General features: G+C 44.3%; 1 protein-coding gene across 1 annotated transcript in view; it reads left to right on the top strand.

Annotated features, from left to right (window-relative positions):
* Positions 1-18750, top strand: part of LOC144773280 (cohesin subunit SA-2-like) — a 550419-nt gene that overhangs the window by 236457 nt on the left and 295212 nt on the right. Inside the window, exons 12-13 of the mRNA XM_078658214.1 lie at positions 74-153; positions 17760-17867. Of these exons, the coding sequence (XP_078514340.1) occupies positions 74-153; positions 17760-17867 (188 nt within the window). The remainder of the gene's footprint in view (positions 1-73; positions 154-17759; positions 17868-18750) is intronic.

Raw genomic sequence — 18750 nt, 5'->3', positions numbered from 1 at the left:
TAGCCATATATGTTAAGAAGGAAATTCCTCAACACATTTCCTGTACATATATATTTTGTTTTGCTTACTGTAGGATCGAATTGTATCCATGACACTTGACCGTGATCATGAAGTCTCTGTCCAAGCAATGAGACTTCTGATGTACATGGCACAGTAAGTACTTATCATAATCCGTTTTTTTATTATACACATATAACCTGTTTTGAGGAGGGATCCATTCAAGCATACTAATTTGATTAAATACTATTGGCTATCAAAGCTGTTAACTGAAAATAAGAATCCTATAATATAATCTTGGCAAATTAAATAAATCCTTAGTGTCTTTAGATTTTGATTGAATGCTGGTATTTGACGTGCAATTCAAACAAAATATTAAAAGTAGAACTGTTATTTCATTTGATTTTTTTGCAGAATTGGTAATATTATATTTTTACATAATTAAAAATTTTTTTTTTATGGTTTATGCAATACGACAAATACATTAACACTCAAATCACAATATCCCTTGAACACCCCAACCGCTCCAGAGTCCAGGCACAGTATAACCAAAGAATCAATGTTCACCTCATCACCTTCTGTCTACACTATCTCACTATTCCTCCTTTAACCAAATCCTTGTATGTAAGGGCTACTGAGAGAAGTCATCTCCACCCTACCTACCTTTATCCAGACTTGCGACTCCATCTCAGCCCTTCACTCAACCCACATTTGCGTCCCATCCACCCCATATTATATCAAATTTCCTCTGGCACCCTCTTTCTTTATAGACTTCCTTTTGTATAAGTCTGCAAAATTCCATTCTGAACTCCCAGTCCTGGTGTCTAGGGGGAATTCCAGCTCCCCATTTCTGAGCAATGTCTCATTTTGCCACCATATAACCCAGATTTACCAATAGCTTTTGATAGCGGGAATGATCCGTCGTACCATATATACCCAGCAGTGCCACTCATGGTGGCAGCTCCAAGGGTAGCCCTGTTGCCGCCTCCAGAGAACTCCCAACCGCCTCCTAGAACACTTGTTTACAAGGACAGCCCCAGAGTGTATTAAAAACGTGCTTTCCAGCCCACAACCTCAAAGACAATTCGCTCCTTCTGCCCTGCCTATCCTACAGAGCAAGGAGCATGTATTATAAGCCTGGTGTATGATCTTGAGTTAGATCAGGCGGAAAATCTGTTTTATTGCCACGACGGCTGGAGACTCTAGAGACTCCTGCCAATCATCCTCATCCAAGCCCCGCATGTCGCGCTCCCAAGTGGTCTGCAATTTCAACAGAGAGGGTTGCATGTTGCTCATCACCGTTCCATATGTCACTGAGATCACTTTCTTTTTAACCCACCCATCTAGAAGTCTACCTTCCAGGGATGAGTCTTCTTGTGTCTCCTCCTCCAGAGACACACATTCCCTGAGGGCATATCTCAACTGGCCATAACGCAACCATTGTGTCTCTGACATACAATACTCCTTTCTCAAGAAGGCAAAGGAAACCACCCAGTTCACATCCCTCACATCCACCAGCGTAGAAAGGCAGATGTTGTCCCATCCCTGGAACCCTCGCAGAGCCAACACGAGCCGCAACCTTGAAACCTCCCACAATAGCTTTCTCTGTGTTAGCTGACGGCCCGACCCATCTCTGTGGTCAGTGTCCTCCAAATATCCACCACTGTCCTCGTCGCTGGGTTTGCTTCAGGCAACCCCTGATCTGCATAATCCCAGTTATTTACTACCCTCGCTTATGCTGCTTCATAATGTTTCTGAACATTTGGTCAGGCTATACCTCCCTCATATTTAGATCTCTGAAGGATTCTCATAATAATACAAGGATATCCCCCATCCTCCAAAGCAGTGTCCCCACACGTTTACCTTATTAAAGAATGCATCCAAAATCTTGTATGGGCTGTTCTGAAGTATATATCAGAATTTGGGGTGCCACCATTTTAAACATTTTCAACAGCGAAAGCGGCAGCGACTGACAATGTTTCATCTCTTGCTTCAGGCTTTTGAGCAACGGTCCCATATTTGTGTCATATTACGAGTCTGGATATCTAATAATCCAGATCCCCAGATACTTAAGCTATTCTGTGTCTATTAGCAGCGTTGGCGCAAGTGTCTCCCCCTAGTTCCAGCCTCCTATCTGGGACAATAAGGACTCATCCCAATTAACAGCGAACCCTGAATGGTCCTTGAATACACTGAAAATATCATGTAGTCTTTCTAGTTTTGGGACAATTATGTCAGGTATAGTAGGATATCATCAGCATACAATGAAGTACATTCATCCTGTCCCTCACCGCCTTCTATTGCCAGAGCAAACAACTTCGGCGAAAGAGGACACCCCTGACACGCTCCCCTGCGCACTCTAAATTCCTTTGACATGTAGCCATTAATCTGCACTCTGGCCTTTGGCTGATCATAGAGCAGTTTGACCCACCTGATGTTTTGGGGACCAAAACCGATCTTAGCTAGCACCCCAAAGAGGTATGTGCATTTTACTGAGTGGAAGGCTTTATTTGCGTCTAGTGAGGCAAATACCCATCATGTCGGTCGAGGCCCTGGTAACTGCCAAGTTGTTGTATAACTGCCCCATGTTCAGCCTGGTCGAGGGACCCAGCATGAAGTCATTCTGATCCGGGTGTACCAGCTCTGTCAATTCTGCTCGTACTCTGGTTGCTAGGAGTTTGGCCAGAATCTTGACATATGTGTTAAGCAGTAATATGGGCCGGTATGATTCGCTCTATCTCTGGGTTTCCTAGCCTTTGGGATAAGCAACACTGTTGGTGTACTCATATCTTCTGGTAGCTCTCCCTCCTGAAACGGCTTCATGAAGGCTGCATGTATTGGTGCCGTCGTCCACCTTGTCAGTCTCCAAAACAAGTCAACTAGGAACCTGTTGGCTCCCAGCGCTGTTCTGTATTGCATCTGAGCCGTGGCGGAGGATATTTCCTCCGCCATAATATCTGCCTCTAAGTCTCTCATGTGGTCCCTGCCCAATCTTCTCATGGGACAATCAATCGTTTATAAAGGCTAGCACTTCCTCATTAGGGTCCCGCAAGTGTGTATTGTTAAAGGATTCCGGGTGTCTAGCAAATTATTCAGCTATCTCCCCGCTCCCTGTCACTGTGGCCCTAGAGTCCACCTTTAATTCTCTAATGGTCCTACTGTCTCTTTCTTACTTCCAATGCATGCCAACAATTTACCTGTCTTATTCCCCCCTTCATCAATCCTTTTCTGTTTTGCCCGCTATGACGTTTTGGCCTTAAGGTTAGCAACTGCCTGGTATTCGGCCCTCTTTAGATCCATAGCAGTCTTGCCAAGGGGAGTTGGTGTCCCTGCATAGTTCCGCCTAACTGAGTCAGTTCCCCCTCCAAAGTAGCCAATCTAGGATGTCTTCCCCCTTCTATTCTCAGTTTCCCTCATGATAATGACTCCCCTGATCGTGGCCTTATAGTCCTCCCAGAGTGTCACAGGGCTCTGCACCAAGGTCTTATTTTCCTCAGAACAGTGTTTGGAGGCTTTACGTAGATGTTTGCTCATTGGATAGGCACCATGTTCCCATGGTGGTTTCCTCTGTGGTTTCCGGATATTAATGGATAGCGTTTTTCAGAGAAGTGAGGAATCACTAATTATCCGAGCTAAGTATGTAGACTCACTAAATTTAGGGAGTGGGTGTAGGAAGCTGGTGTTGTATATACTATACCAAAGTAAGGTATAGTATGCATGGATTTCAGTGGATCCCCAGAGGCTTACAAAGGCTTAAGTTGATAATACTAAAATATTTATTTGTGGTAGGGTGGTCGAGCAGTTAGGCTTATCAGAGGGCTGTGTTAAGCATTTGTTGTGCACACACAAGCATGAAATGATGACACACACTCAAAGACTGAATCCAGACCATCTATTTTGTATAAAAAGTTATTACTTTGTTATTTTATTTTAGAACCAAGAGGAAGTTCCCGGGTCTGGTGGCTCAGTGGATTAATGCCTCCACTGCAGGGGCCTGTGTTCAACCTCATTTATTTATTTGAAAAGTTTGATAAAGCGCGAACATGACCCTTGCGGGTATCAGAGTGCTGTAGATAGAGGCCGAAGCATGCATGAACTAAGAACAGTCGAGGTGAACATTTTTAAAACAACAAGGAGTAAACAATAAACAGTAAACACAGTCAGATACCTCATATAGTGCAAAGAATTTCCTGTAACATTCAGTGAAACAATGATATACGGGCTTGTCACAGCATAGTAGAGTAAATGTCAAATCTGTAATCAGTCCACAAAGTAATCTTGAATTTTAGTTCCGAAAGGGCCCTGACCTCATGGTCACAGGTTGAAATCCCGGCAGATCCACTCAGCCTTTCATCCATCTGACGTCGATAAAATGAGTACCATTGAGTTGGGTAACAAGAAACATCTGTTATTCAGTGCCAAGATACCTCTGGGTGAACGTGCGCTTTACAAATACACGTTATGTAGGAACTCAGTTGCAGGTAAGTAAGAGTCTCAAGCTTAGTAATACTTTTTTTTTTAATGCAGTTAGAATTGTCTTTCAAAGGCAATAGGAGTACTTTACAGTATGAGAAATAATTTGATGTAGTCAATCAAAAACAGTAGCAAACTTAGCAGTTAGAAAAGATAGACAGTTAAATGCAATATGAGAAATACAATGCAATACTATGGGAGGAAAACAGTTATATACGTTAGCAGGTAAGTACACGACTTACTCTTCCTGTCTTCAGGGGTTTAGACCGAACAAGGTGCAGATTGCAGGTAGGTACCCACGGTTTCAGGGTACAGGCCTGAGGGGTTATAGCAAGCGCAAAGGGGGGGGGCCACAAGGCAGCACTACTTACACCATCAGCGGCATTGGGGAGGCAGGGTGCAAATCGGCATTGGGCGCCCAATGCTTTCCAAAGGGGAATCTCGGTTCCACAAAGAGGATCCTCGCTCGATCCAGGAGGCTAGATGAAGGTGACCACTAGCAAGGCAGATAAGTTGAGATGTCAAAGGAGGGCTGGGCACCGTCGGATGGGCTCCCCAAGGTCGGGGGCTGAGGATGCAGAGATGCCCTTTGGTGCCAGATTTCTTTTACTGGAGCTGGTCACGATCAGGGGGCCCCTTCAAGATGAGGCTGCAGGCGTCTTCATGCAGTTCAGGAGAGGGCATCCAACACTGGATTGGAAGTCAGGATCACTGCGTAGACGTCGCTGGACAGATGAGCAACTCATACCCGGGCCGTGGGCTTCGGGTGCAGAATAGGCAGAAATCACGGATCCGCCTGGATCCAGAGTCCCTGAAGTTGGATGTTTCTGGACAGGGCTGCTGTCCTCGGGAGAGCTGGTCTTAGTTGAAGCGTGGGCAGTCCTCCTCGGGTTCTGGAAGTCGCCCCACACAGGGCAGTCGTCGTCTTCTTTCGCAGAGCAAGAGACAGGCCGGTAGGGCTGAAGCCAAATCAATGGATCTAATGGATTAAATCAGTCAGGGCCACCAGGTCCACTATATAGGCGATCAGAGAACGGCGGAGTTGAAGACACCTACGAAACTGACTACGATATAGTTGATATTTGGTTTATAGAGATTGGAAGGAATTTAAGACCGTCCCTTGCATTTCGCGCCCCCGTGTAGAAATGCCAATGAGGTCCCACTGAGGGAAGCCCTTCAATGTAGCTACCTGCAAAAGCTGCCTACCTCTCCATAGAGGCACCCATTCCATCAGTTTGTTCCCCCACCTCATCTGTTGGAAGGAGGAGCACCACAAATTGAAGACCACCCTCATCTCTGCGGGGAGACCTTTTCCACCATCTTGTTTTTGGTTGAATTACGTACCCTGGGACAGGGTTATGCCCACTCCCCACAGGAAGCTGTGATATATAGGAGTGTAGGGACCCCAGGCATAAGTAGCCCATTGGCTAATATGCCTCACTCCCCTTAACACCCCTAAATGTAGTATTTAAGTGGCCCCATGACACCAGAAGTTCCTATTCGACTGACTAAGGAAGGAGGACAACGGAGAACCAAAGGACGCGAGAACTGTGGACTAGCTATGGACTTGGTGCCAAACCCTGCCTGCCTGCTCCTGTCCCAACAATTGCAAAGACCCGACTCATCCTGCAGCTGTGCATCCTCCGAGGGCTTCAGAGGGCTACCAGCATTTCCCCAACCAGCCACCATCTCCCTTTAAGTGGAGGAGCCACTTCCCTGCAGCCTACTGGCACTTACTGCACAGTCAGGTTTACCGATCTGCTGACCTCTAGGTCCACTGACGCAGCAGCAGCCCAGGAGGAGGTCACTGAGTGTCCCAGCCCATGGACCCACCCAATCTACGAGAAGCTGATTCACCCCAGAGGCTCCCTAAACCAATACCCGGGGTACCGGAGCCTGTTGCAAGTAAGAAGGCTTGTTTGTGTTCAGTCTGAAAACCACCGCTGCCAAAACTTACCTACATGTCGAGGAATCTTGACAGAGACCAGCTCCATGCCAGAAGTCATCTTGCTGTTTTTCTTTTCCCTCTGCTGCAGGTGCAGCGAGAACTGTTACAGCCTCAAACTTGTCAACCTGCCTGACAAAACACCTATGCACCCAAGGACCCCAGTCCAAGTCGATTGAAACTGATGGTATCTCTGTGGCTCTGACACCCTCAAGAGCTGAGCTCCCCTTTAGGTTCTGGTGACTGCTCCTCACTTTCAGCCTTTCCTTGCAGATAATGTTCTCCATTGACTACAACATGTAGCATTTGAGGCTACCACCGCTAAACGCACCTCTGCACCAAAGAATATTTTGCTGATTTTATTGATGTGTGTAATATATATTTGAATTATTGAAGTGTGAGAACAGTTTGGTATTTTTGTCTGAGCGAGTGTAACTCCGATTGTGATGGTTGTTGGAACATGGGGGTTTCTCAAGGTACTTATATATACCATTATAAATATTGTAGGTTGTTTGTTCAATTGTTTATACTATATAAAAATGAATACATCACTTTAATGTGTTAACAAAATGAATACATTTGATGTTTTCAATCTCATGACAAAGATTGAGTTATTAGTTTTGAACTTTTCTCTTTGCATTATATTGTAACTTTTTGCACATTCCAATGTATGATTTAATGCTTTGCTTTCATCCATTACCAGGCAGGGTTGTCCTTTTACTAGATAGGCCTTTTTTCCCTGGTCCTGCTGGTAAATTAGGTTTCAGGGGCCTTCTTTGCTTTGTTATAGGCTTTCTCATGATGAAATGTAAACTTAAAGTCAAGGAGTTTTACTGGTGGCCTTAGATGGATGTTTTAGCTGAATGTTTTGTGAGAGACTGTGAGGAATGCGAAAGGGTTGAAAAGTCCCAAACTCTTTAGAATACTTGTAATTACTTTTAGATTACTTTCTAGTTACTTTGTTGTTACTTTTTTAGTGTGGGGTGAAACAAACTTATAACATAGCCTAGGCATCACACTACATCTGTGTGTGTAGAGTGTAGAGGTACTTGTATAGCGCACGACTGCCCGGAGGCCTCTCGGCGCTTGTACGAATACCGCTGAGGAACCCTTCCTGGCCTTTCCCTGTGAAGTGCCCACTCCTGGGCATCCCCAAGGTAAAGCCAGGCATCCTAGCGTTGTTGGGGCCGTTGTGGAGATTAAGCAATCTATTGCCCAGAGTTGCAGAGTGGGACTCATGATTAGAATAGGTACAGAGAGAAGGGGTCCCTGTACATAACGAACAATATTACAAAGATAAAAATACGTATATACAACTGAGTTGTCACACTGTTATTTAATCACAATGTGCTTTTCAATGCAGTAAATTCATCACAGTCAAATAATTGCGATAGTGCCCCAAGGTTGGGAAGGGTGAGTGAAGGGAAGGTGAATATAAGGGAGGGATGTGCAATGTAGATCGTTAATACAAAAATTAAGCAATTAATGCTTCATAAAATATATACAACAGGTCGATCAGGCTTAAAGAATTAGCCAGTAGTACAGTCAAAAGCACTCAATGCTCAATGTAATGTCCAAAACGCCATGCCAGCGACATAGATGTTACTCAATTTGTTGATGGGAGCGCAAGCTGGTTCGGGTAGGTATCGTCGACGTTTCGACCCCTAGTTTAGGGTTAGGTACACGTAAAACCTTAAGGGCGGGGTCTTCATCAGGACGTAGTGGGTGACGCAGGGCAAGTGATTCTGTTAAAAAGGGGAATTGGGTGAGTGAATAAGATATACCAAAAGTTAAAACACGCACTCAGGGGTGCAGAAAACGACATTAATCAAAAGCCATGGACATGGGGAGAAAGGTAGGTGAATTAAATGCACCACAACGACTGATTTATCAAATAATCAGTAGGTAAAATCAGTGAAAACATTCCTTGCGTATTGGGAAAATTAACGTAGGGTTTCAGACATTAATCTAGCTGAAACAATGATGCCATTGCAGTCATCATACTCATATAGGACTACTATATATATATATACACATGGAGGATCAGAGATTGCATGCAATTAAAAAGAACTTACGTTTCATGGATCAAGTTGGTTGCATAATTACAGAACAGGCCGCAGCAGCGATCCCCTTATTCTGTGGATACAATAATAGAGGATGTAGAGCTACTAGCACTATCTATCTAGCCAACACAGTACACAGAACAAAGGTATCAAGTATCACGCCATCATACCTTGAAGCAAACGGCGAATATGTTGTACCAGTGTTCTTGGGGTGTGGTTTGTAGTCACAGCAATTCAAATTAAGGACGAATGGCAAACAGCCGCATCAGCGGTCTTTGACACCTACAACAGTGGACAGTAAATTCATAGGATTAACATATGTGAAATTACAAGTATGTGTGGCTAAAAACATATTCACCGTAAAAGCCGAATCTGCTTTCCTAGAGCCAGGAGCCTACCTTATGGGAGCGTCTCTAAAGAATAGCAATCTTGCTATATGTTAATGAAATCCCTTGAGCTACATCTTTGGTCTCCTGAAACTAAATAGAAAAAGCGGCTTTTAGGCTCACTGTACGGAATAATCATCGGACCGCATATACACGCGATCTCAAAGCGTCTAAAGGCTTACCTTGGAACCTGTACACCGTCGAAGGAAACGAATCTCTTCTGACAACAGTGGTGGAGCGCACGCAGACAGGACGTATTTCATAAACGTCGGCGCTTCACCGCGTACTGACGCATGATGCGTGAGAAAAATAGAAGGCAGACTATGCCTTGGGGGCCCGCGTTCTAGACGCTGTCTGACAGAGAATATTAAAGTGTTGGGTGTTACATTATTAATGGTCACAAACCCAAAGTAATGCACGAAATAATTTCAAATTTAGAACACAGTCTATAGTTCCTCAACATTGTAAGTTCCTACTTCGGTGAATAACCATGATAACCAAAATAAGTGAGTTCATTGCGCACCTTTCAACAAAGGAAGGTGTAGGCGGGATTATATTGGTGATATACATAATATAATACACATTTACAAATAAACAATATAGAAGAGGCAGCTTAATGTTCTTTCAAAACAAAGCGAATCATAGTTGGATATGGCTGTGGTAGCGCACCTCTCAGACACGAGGGTGAAAGCGGCCACATACGGATCAGGTCCCATAAACACATACCCCTGATATTCCATGAATGAATGTTTAGATAACTACAGGAGAAAGGAATAAGGAACAAAATGAACGCATGATTTGCGTCACCACTTTCTCAACGAGGAGCAGTGATATCAAGAAGATCATTAATAAACATTGGTCACTTGTAGCAGATAAAATTAACCAGAACTCACTCCCACTACATTCATTCAGAAGCGCTATGAACATCAGAGACCGGGTGGTTCATTCCTTTTTGGAATCCGTGAAACTTCCCACAATTTTATCGATGTACAATCTCCCTCCGATTTTAGGACACCACAGATGTGGGTCTTGTGCCGACTGTGCCACCACAATTCAATCGAAGGAGTTTATCTATAAAGAACGCACTTTCAATTTAAAATCTTACACGAATTGCAATACTAACAATGTAATTTATTTAATACGTTGCCCTTGTGACCAGGTGTATATTGGACAGACACAACAAAAAGTTAAAACAAGGATCCTGCAACATGGTACCAGGAGCACCTTTGGTTGAACACTGTAGAAACCATGGACATACTCCATATGTCATGAAATGGATTGTACTAGAAAAAGTGGTACTGGGTCCAAGGGGTGGCGACATATCCGAAATTCTCAACACTCGTGAATCTAAATGGATGTCCATTTTTTACTCCATTAATAATGGCCTGAACGAATCCGATAGCAGCCACGCACAAATGGCCACACTAGGACGGTAGCAAAATCCCAGTAGTGATCTAAACATTCATTTATGGAATATCAGGGGTATGTGTTTATGGGAGCTGATCCGTATGTGGCCGCTTTCACCCTCGTGTCTGAGAGGTGCGCTACCGCAGCCATATCTGACTATGATTCGCTTTGTTTTGAAACAACATTAAGCTGCCTCTTCTATATTGTTTATTTGTAAATGTGTATTATATTATATATATATCACAAATATAATCCCGCCTACACCTTCCTGTGTTGAAAGGTGCGCGATGAACTCACTTATTTTGGTTATCATGGTTATTCACCGAAGTAGGAATTTACAATGTTGAGGAACTATAGACTGTGTTCTAAATTTGCAATTATTTCGTGCATTACTTTGGGTTTGTGACCATTAATAATGTAACACCCAACGCTTTAATATTCTCTGTCAGACAGCGTCTAGAACGCGGGCCCCCACCGCATAGTCTGCCTTCTATTTTTCTCACGCATCATGCGTCAGTACGCGGTGGAGCGCCGACGTTTATGAAATACGTCCTGTCTGCGCGCGCTCCACCACTGTTGTCAGAAGAGATTCGTTTTCTTCGACGGTGTACCAGTTCCAAGGTAAGCCTTTAGACGCTTTGAGATCGTGTGTATATGCGGTCTGATGATTATTCCGTACAGTGAGCCTAAAAGCCGCTTTTTCTATTTAGTTTCAGGAGACCAAAGATGTAGCTCAAGGGATTTCATTAACATATAGCAAGATTGCTATTCTTTAGAGACGCTCCCATAAGGTAGGCTCCTGGCTCTAGGAAAGCAGATTCGTCTTTCACGGTGAATATGTTTTTAGCCACGCATACTTGTAATTTCACGTATGTTAATCCTATGAATTCACTGTCCACCTGTTTGCCATTCGTCCTTAATTTGAATTGCTGTGACTACCTACCACACCCCAAGAACACTGGTACAACATATTCGCCGTTTGCTTCAAGGTATGACGGTGTGATACTTGATACCTTTGTTCTGTGTACTGTGTTGGCTAGATAGATAGCGCTAGTAGCTCTACATCCTCTATTATTGTATCCACAGAATAAGGGGATCGCTGCTGCGGCCTGTTCTGTAATTATGCAACCAACTTGATCCATGAAACGTAAGTTCTTTTTAATTGCATGCAATCTCTGACCCTCCATGTGTGTATATATATATATATATAGTAGTCCTATATGAGTATGATGACTGCAATGGCATCATTGTTTCAGCTAGATTAATGTCTGAAATCCTACGTTCATTTTCCCAAGACGCAAGGAATGTTTTCACTGATTTTACCTACTGATTATTTGATAAATCAGTCGTTGTGGTGCATTTAATTCACCTACCTTTCTCCCCATGTCCATGGCTTTTGATTAATGTCGTTTTCTGCACCCCTGAGTGCGTGTTTTAACTTTTGGTATATCTTATTCACTCACCCAATTTCCCTTTTTTAACAGAATCACTTGCCCCGCGTCACCCACTACGTCCTGATGAAGACCCCGCCCTTAAGGTTTTACGTGTACCTAACCCTAAATTAGGGGTCGAAACGTCGACGATACCTACCGGAACCAGCTTGCGCTCCCATCAACAAATTGAGTAACACTATGTCGCTGGCATGGCGTTTTGGACATTACATTGAGCATTGAGTGCTTTTGACTGTACTACTGGCTAATTCTTTAAGCCTGATCGACCTGTTGTATATATTTTATGATGCATTAATTGCTTAATTTTTGTATTAACGATTTACTTTGCACATCCCTCCCTTATATTCACCTTCCCCTCACTCACCCTTCCCAACCTAGGGGCACTATCGCAATTATTTGACTGTGATTAATTTACTGCATTGAAAAGCACATTGTGATTAAATAACAGTGTGACAACTCAGTTGTATATACGTATTTTTATCTTTGTAATATTGTTCGTTACGTACAGGGACCCCTTCTCTATGTACCTATGAGCACCCAGGTCCCTGTGACTTATCTGGGTAAACCCCCCTCTGTATAGATATCATGATTAGAATAGGCACCGAGGCGAGAATTATCAGGTCCGAGGAACTTGAGCCCAAGACCCGCCGAGGCGGGAATTGAACCCTGGTCCCGGGCCAGACTTCTGCACCAGGGTATGCCGCTCTAACCATTGAGCCACACTTCTCCACTGTAAGCAGGTTAACTCTTTTGAAGACAAATACAAAGACCAAACAAAAATAAACACATGAGTAGTTGAAAACGAATGACAAAGAATCTCGAACAATCCAGTAGTATTCTTCTCTTATTGTTGGTTATTATAAATGCTCATAAAAACCAGCCAACGCGTTTCGTCTAATAGACAATGGACTTCTTCAGGGCAGAAGAATACTGGTGTGAGAAGATTCCAAGCCTGCAGTCAAATTAATGAGCAGTATTTCCTACATACAATGCGATTCCAAATGCACCTTCATTATGCAGTAAGTATTATTAGATATATATTCTAGAAACAAGATTTGCAGGAATCCATCCTTGTATGAGTCATAGATATCAGAATTCAGTATCAGTTTTGGTAGGGGTGCTATTTGTCCTATAAATGGCACTTCAATGGGTGCCGCAGAGATGCAGACCCAGGGATATCCCTCCGAGCACTGGCGTCCGGTTCAGGAACCACCAATAAAAGAAGAACAATACTGGATTGTTTTTCTGGACTAGATTCATTGTCATTAGTTTTAAATTACTCATGTGTTTATTTTTCTTGTATGTGGTGCACCCTTGGTCTTTGTATTTGTATCTATTTCCCCAGGGAGGGGAGCGCTTTGTGGGCAGAAGGTGCATTCAGAGTAGTGCACACATGATGCAGGATATTGTATAACTTTTTTGACTCTATGGCCATAACGGTGTGGGTGCTGTATCTTGTTCTAGGTCAACAGAAGAAGGTGATGGATGGAGCGCTGAAACTTTTCTGGTCTGGGTTGAATCCATCATCGTTCTTTAGCTCACTTCGCCACTGCCCATTTTCATGTTGTATTGTTTAACTCTTTTGACAACACTAAGTTACTTTGTTGTAGTACAAGACAGGTTCAACACTTATACAATCCTATGGGGGAAAAAAGAAGTGTTAAGTTCGCAGGTAAGTAAGCAATTTTTGTACCTGAGTTTTTGTGGTAGAACCAAGGTTCCCCAAGGTTCAATTCAGCACTCGAGGTGCACCACCAGTGGCTCTAGGGGGGGCAGATGCAGAGATGCCAATGCTATTCTATAGAGACTAGGGGCACATCGGTTGGAGGCTGCTCACGGGCATGTAAAGCTGCCTTGGAGGACAATCTTCAGGTCTTAAGGTAAGTACAAAAGGGGGGCCCAAGACAGCACCAAAATCACACCATAAGCTGTACGGGGAGGCTGGATGCAGGTAGCTCACACAGCATTTGGCGGCTAGTGTTACCCAATGGAAATCATCAGTTCCAGTTTCAGGCTGCAGGTTCAGACCAGGAGATCTCTTCGATGGACCCAACAGCCAGGGGAGGAAGTTGAGATGCCAGGTGATGTCAGGCACAGTTGGATCTTGTCACCAGGAAGCAGGGCCAGAGGATGCAGGGGTGTCTTTGGATGGTGGGTTTCTCCTTACTGGGAAGGTCACGGTTGAAAAGGTCGCAGTAAAGAGGCTGCAGGTGTCGACATTGAACCTTGGCAGTGACACCCCTCGATGGACTGGAGGTCAGGACTGCTGGGGAACCACTTCAGGACCGGTGGACCCTTTGGACACGGGTCATGGACGGGGGGTGCATAGGTAAATCTTGGAGAAGGGGTTCTTGGTTCCACAGGGGCTAGATCTTCTTTTGTGGAGAGGGCCTTTATCCTCGGGAGTCTCGAGTCTCTGTGGAAGCTGGAGACAGGTCCTCACCAAGTCTGGAGGTCGCTGATCCTTTCTCCTTTTTGGAGTCGTCGTTTTCTGCGCAGGGCGATTCGGAGCTGCAAGCTAGCCGGTTGGGCTGGGGCCAAGTCAATTGGGCCTGGAGTCTTCTCTACTGCGGCATCTTCGTTTTATAGTCTTCTTAGGTAGTCGATTCTCAAATCCTGGGTTCAGGGCTGTGCTCTAAATACTGTATTTATTGGGCCTTTTAGGTGTCTCAAGGTAGTAGCCAATGGGCTACTGACCTTAGGGTGACTACACCCTCAGTGTGCTCACCCCACGTGGGGGAGTGGACACAATTCCTGAAGAGTGGGCTTCATCTTGCCTCCCCTACCTGAGGGGTAGGGTTGGCAGAGGTGGGCACACCTTCTGGGCTGCCCTAATTTTTCCCACCTGTCTTCCCACCCAAAAGGGGGTGAGACAGAAAGTGAGCCTGTTTCTGATAGCAGGAGAGGCTGGGGGTAAAGTTGCAAAGGTGGCAAGGTCTTTGAAGCTCCCCTGCCGCAGATGGCTCTACCTGACCTGGGAAGGTGTGAACCCCACCAAAGGATTTATGTCGGGATTCCTGCCACCGCTCACCTCTCTTGACTATCACAATATATTGTCATGATTCATATCATTGCTCCCGATACTTATGACTGAACAAACGTGTTGTACCCTGACTTTTGACTATATTACATGCTGTTGGTAATAGCTAGCTGCAGCTGGTGTTCCCCGGTTTGATCGAAAAGGCTTAATAGCTTGCACAAATGTTTTACCATGCATATGCAACGTCAAGTTTCAGGCTCCATGGAAACATCCAGAAAATTCACCTGAATAATCATCAAGCAACCGGCATAGATGACCGCAACGTGAACCTTCCGGAAGATAGACCTCATGAAATCAATCCCTAAATCAATCCCCTGCCCCTGTTCCTTGCAATAAGCAATTAGAACGCAACCTTTGTGAACATTCTAAAACACTTTCAAGAAGACAGCCCCATCAAGTTAATTATCTGTACCTCTTCCTTGTTTAACATTTAGAATGTGACCTTTATGAACATTCTACTGCAGTATTATTTGAAGACCATCCACACTCCTTTCCTTCACTTAGCCTCTTCGTCTGCCACTTACCTGTTTCCCAGCTTCCAGGACTCTGTCTTGCCAGCTCCCTTGATCCTCCCGCTTCAACCTCACCACAAAGATCGTCCCGCATTAATCTTGCACCTGGATAAAAAAAATAACAAGAAAAAAAGCAGTGACCCATTACATTGACTTGATTTTACTATGTGCTGTGCTCAGTCGCAACATCGTGCTGCAAACAAAGGTAACCAGTGTTTTTGTTCAACATATACATACTGCTGGCAGTAGTCTGCCAGAGAGGACTTGGGTGAAGCTAATCCTATCCAAATTTGCTTGTGGGTTTGATGTTGAAATCATACTTACTACATTTTCGAACATTTTGATAAAGGAGCCTCTACGGACAATCTAAATCGAAACAAAACAACAACAAAACTAAAGGTTGGTTGAGATTTGAAAAGCTTTCGTGAGGTGATACCTTAAGAGATAGAGTTAACACTAGACTAATGCCATATCATTTGTTTGTTTATAGTTAAAAAATCTGCTGGTACCATTCATCAGACTGGTATGAATGCCTGCTGTAGTATTGCTGTTGGGTAGATGAGCCACAGCATCTTTGACTCAACACGCTCTCTCCATCCCACTCCACTTCCCCAAGGGATATGCCACTGGAGCATTGTCTCCTCCTGTAAACCGAGGGCAAGTCTCTGGAGGATTCGGGAACTAGTATCGCCGCACCATTGAAATCATCTGGGATCCAGGTAAGTGGCTTATGACACTTTGTTTCTGGGCCCAGGGAGGGAAGGCTTTCAACCCACGGGTCCAGACACGTGTCTCATCGTGACAGGCAGGTGTTTATCAGTCAAGAACCCACCAGTGGTTGATTTGGTTTGGTTCAGGGGACCCAAACTCTAGAAGGGACCCCTGAGTGGATGGAATAATAAATCTGACACTGGTATGGTTGATACCAAACATTCTGGGATTCAGTAAAGCCATTATAGTGCTAGAAAACTTGTAATCACTAGTTTCTAGACCATATACTCAGGGTGGCTTTACAGGGCACCTAAAATATCTAAGAATGGCCTTAGATATTATAGGGACCTGTCTGCTCATGGAGATAGGTCCTCCATTGAGGTATAAAGCACCCTGCCTTAAGGGTTCATGCAGTCCCGGGCAGGCATATCACACAGGGGTGTGTGCTATGTTGATGCTTCACTTTTAGCTGCACTACAACACGCAAGTTGCAATGGCAGTCTTGCATGCCTGTGGTGAGATATCTCTCAGGGTGGCATAGTACATGCTGCAGCCCTCAGAGGCCTTACCCTGGCTACCATGCCCTTGGTACCATAGGTACTACTTACAAGGGAGTTACAGGTAGGCTAGATTTGTGCAAATTGTGGAACCAATGGTACAGGTTAGGGAAAGAACACAGGCCCGGGGAACCTGAGTGGCAGGGACCCATGGCACACTCGGTCAAATTGCATCAGGTATCTGGCAAAAAGTTAGGGGGCAACAATGCAGGAAGTGCACTTTCCTACACATAGGCTGATATTCCATCGACCTATGTGTGGAGAAGAGAGTCTCCATAAGAAAGTCATCCTTCTCAAGCTGCTTATACATCTCCACTTGTGAAAGGTGGCTGCATGGTGGAGAACCTCAATGGTATGAGGTGGTGTTGTCTGGGGGTGAAGACTTGGCCCGATAGAGATCCGGATCAGTGTCAGCTAGGGGATCCACGTCATAGTCATTCCAAGGGGGCTTGTAATTTCTTCCAATGAGAAACAAGTCTAAGTGGGCCCGGTGAGCACGCCATGCAGCTTCGAAATTGAGCTCAAAGAGATATGTCTGAACCGTTTGTGGAGAAAAAACAGTTTAGCAATGGAGCCGATGTCCATGCGCATTACCAGCAATAGGTGGAGTCACTACACCTCGTGACTCAAAAAGACTTCTTCCAAGATAAACAACTTGCACACGTCCGACCCCAGCACTAGATATTAGGAACATGCACAGTATGTGAATCTACAGCACTACATGCCACAAACAGGTGCTTACAGGTTAAGTACCATTTTCCTTCATATCTACAAGCGCCCAATTCTCTTTACTGCCAGGGCCATATGACCTGGAGACGCCTGTGAAAGGATGGGTATAAGCAGGTGAGTGACAGTGCTGTAGCAAAGAGGGTTGTTCTAGTATACATCCTCGTACATGTCCTCGTAGACACTACACTGAAGTTTTGAGTGATGTACAGTGATGTTTGTTATTATTCTGGCTTATAAAAAGAAAGGCAGATTTCGGCAAAATTTTAATGTATGGTGAAGTAGCCTGTCCACATATTTAATGCAGAATATGCTGTTGTAACACGCTGCATCTAAGTGCTTCAAGACACCAAATAATCTCTCTAATTGTTCATTGTTGTTTTCAGTGGGTGTGTGTTTGCTGCAACTGAGCACAGGCTTTGTTGTTTACAATTTTTTAAGTCTAGAGACCATCATGTCAGAGTAATAGCTCACTTTATATTTTTTTGTAGGAACTGTGAGGATGTCTTTATGCGTGAAGACTGTGAAATACTGTACCAGTTTGTATATGCTGCGCACAGACCGTTGGCTTCAGCAGCTGGGGAATTCCTTTATAAAAGGTAACCGGCCTCTGCAAATGCAAATCTTGCTGATGTACAGTTCTAGTTTAAGTGTACTTCTTCTATGGAGATGTTTATACGTTTTTGTAAACTCAAACATGAACAACTAAAGAGCACAATGAAAGTGAAGCTTGTGTTGTCTATGATGTCATTCAGTACCCTGAGGTGAAAAACATTGTTGTTATTCACTCTTACTTATTTACAACTTTGTGTTATGTATGGCCCACCCAAATCATCTGCCGCTGCTTTCAACAATGTAATAATAGAGGGGCTGTAGTGGGGCTTATGCAACACAGCCTCACCTTCTCCAGGATCCATCCCTGTGTTACACCAGGTGTCCTGCTTTCCAACTCTACAACCTAGATATCACACCTTATTAAAAAGAATATCTAACATCCGTCTCACAATACCCTCAGCATTACCCCCCGCTCCAAATCAAAACATAAGTGGTGTCCTGCCAACATCCCGCATCTCCGTCTGAATTTACCACCCCTCCCTACCCACATTTGAATAAAAAGCCTGATGTCCTGCCACCCACAACCCTGTCTTCAGTCACCTCTCCCCCCAGCCCAAATATATAACAAGCATTTGCAATGCAATAGGTCTCGCCTTTGGGACCTTATATGTATTTAGCTATGCAGCACATTAGCCTGGGTGCTGAAACATCTACTGTTCTTTAACATGGAGGGAAAGTAAGCACCAAACTGTGTGACACGCCAGGTATGGGAACACATGGAGAGAAATATTGCCTTTCAGAGGTAAATGGCATAGTCCAAAGCTCTGTTTTTAATATACAATCAGGGCCTTCGTGGTCACATCACTGTAAATACAAGATTTGAAAAAAATATTATTGTCTACGGGTGCTTGTGGAAGACAATTTCTA

Source organism: Lissotriton helveticus, chromosome 8 (assembly GCF_964261635.1).
Source record: "Lissotriton helveticus chromosome 8, aLisHel1.1, whole genome shotgun sequence".
NCBI lineage: Eukaryota > Metazoa > Chordata > Amphibia > Caudata > Salamandridae > Lissotriton > Lissotriton helveticus.
Note: the sequence above shows the minus strand (reverse complement) of the source record. Positions and strands in the feature narration are given on the sequence as shown.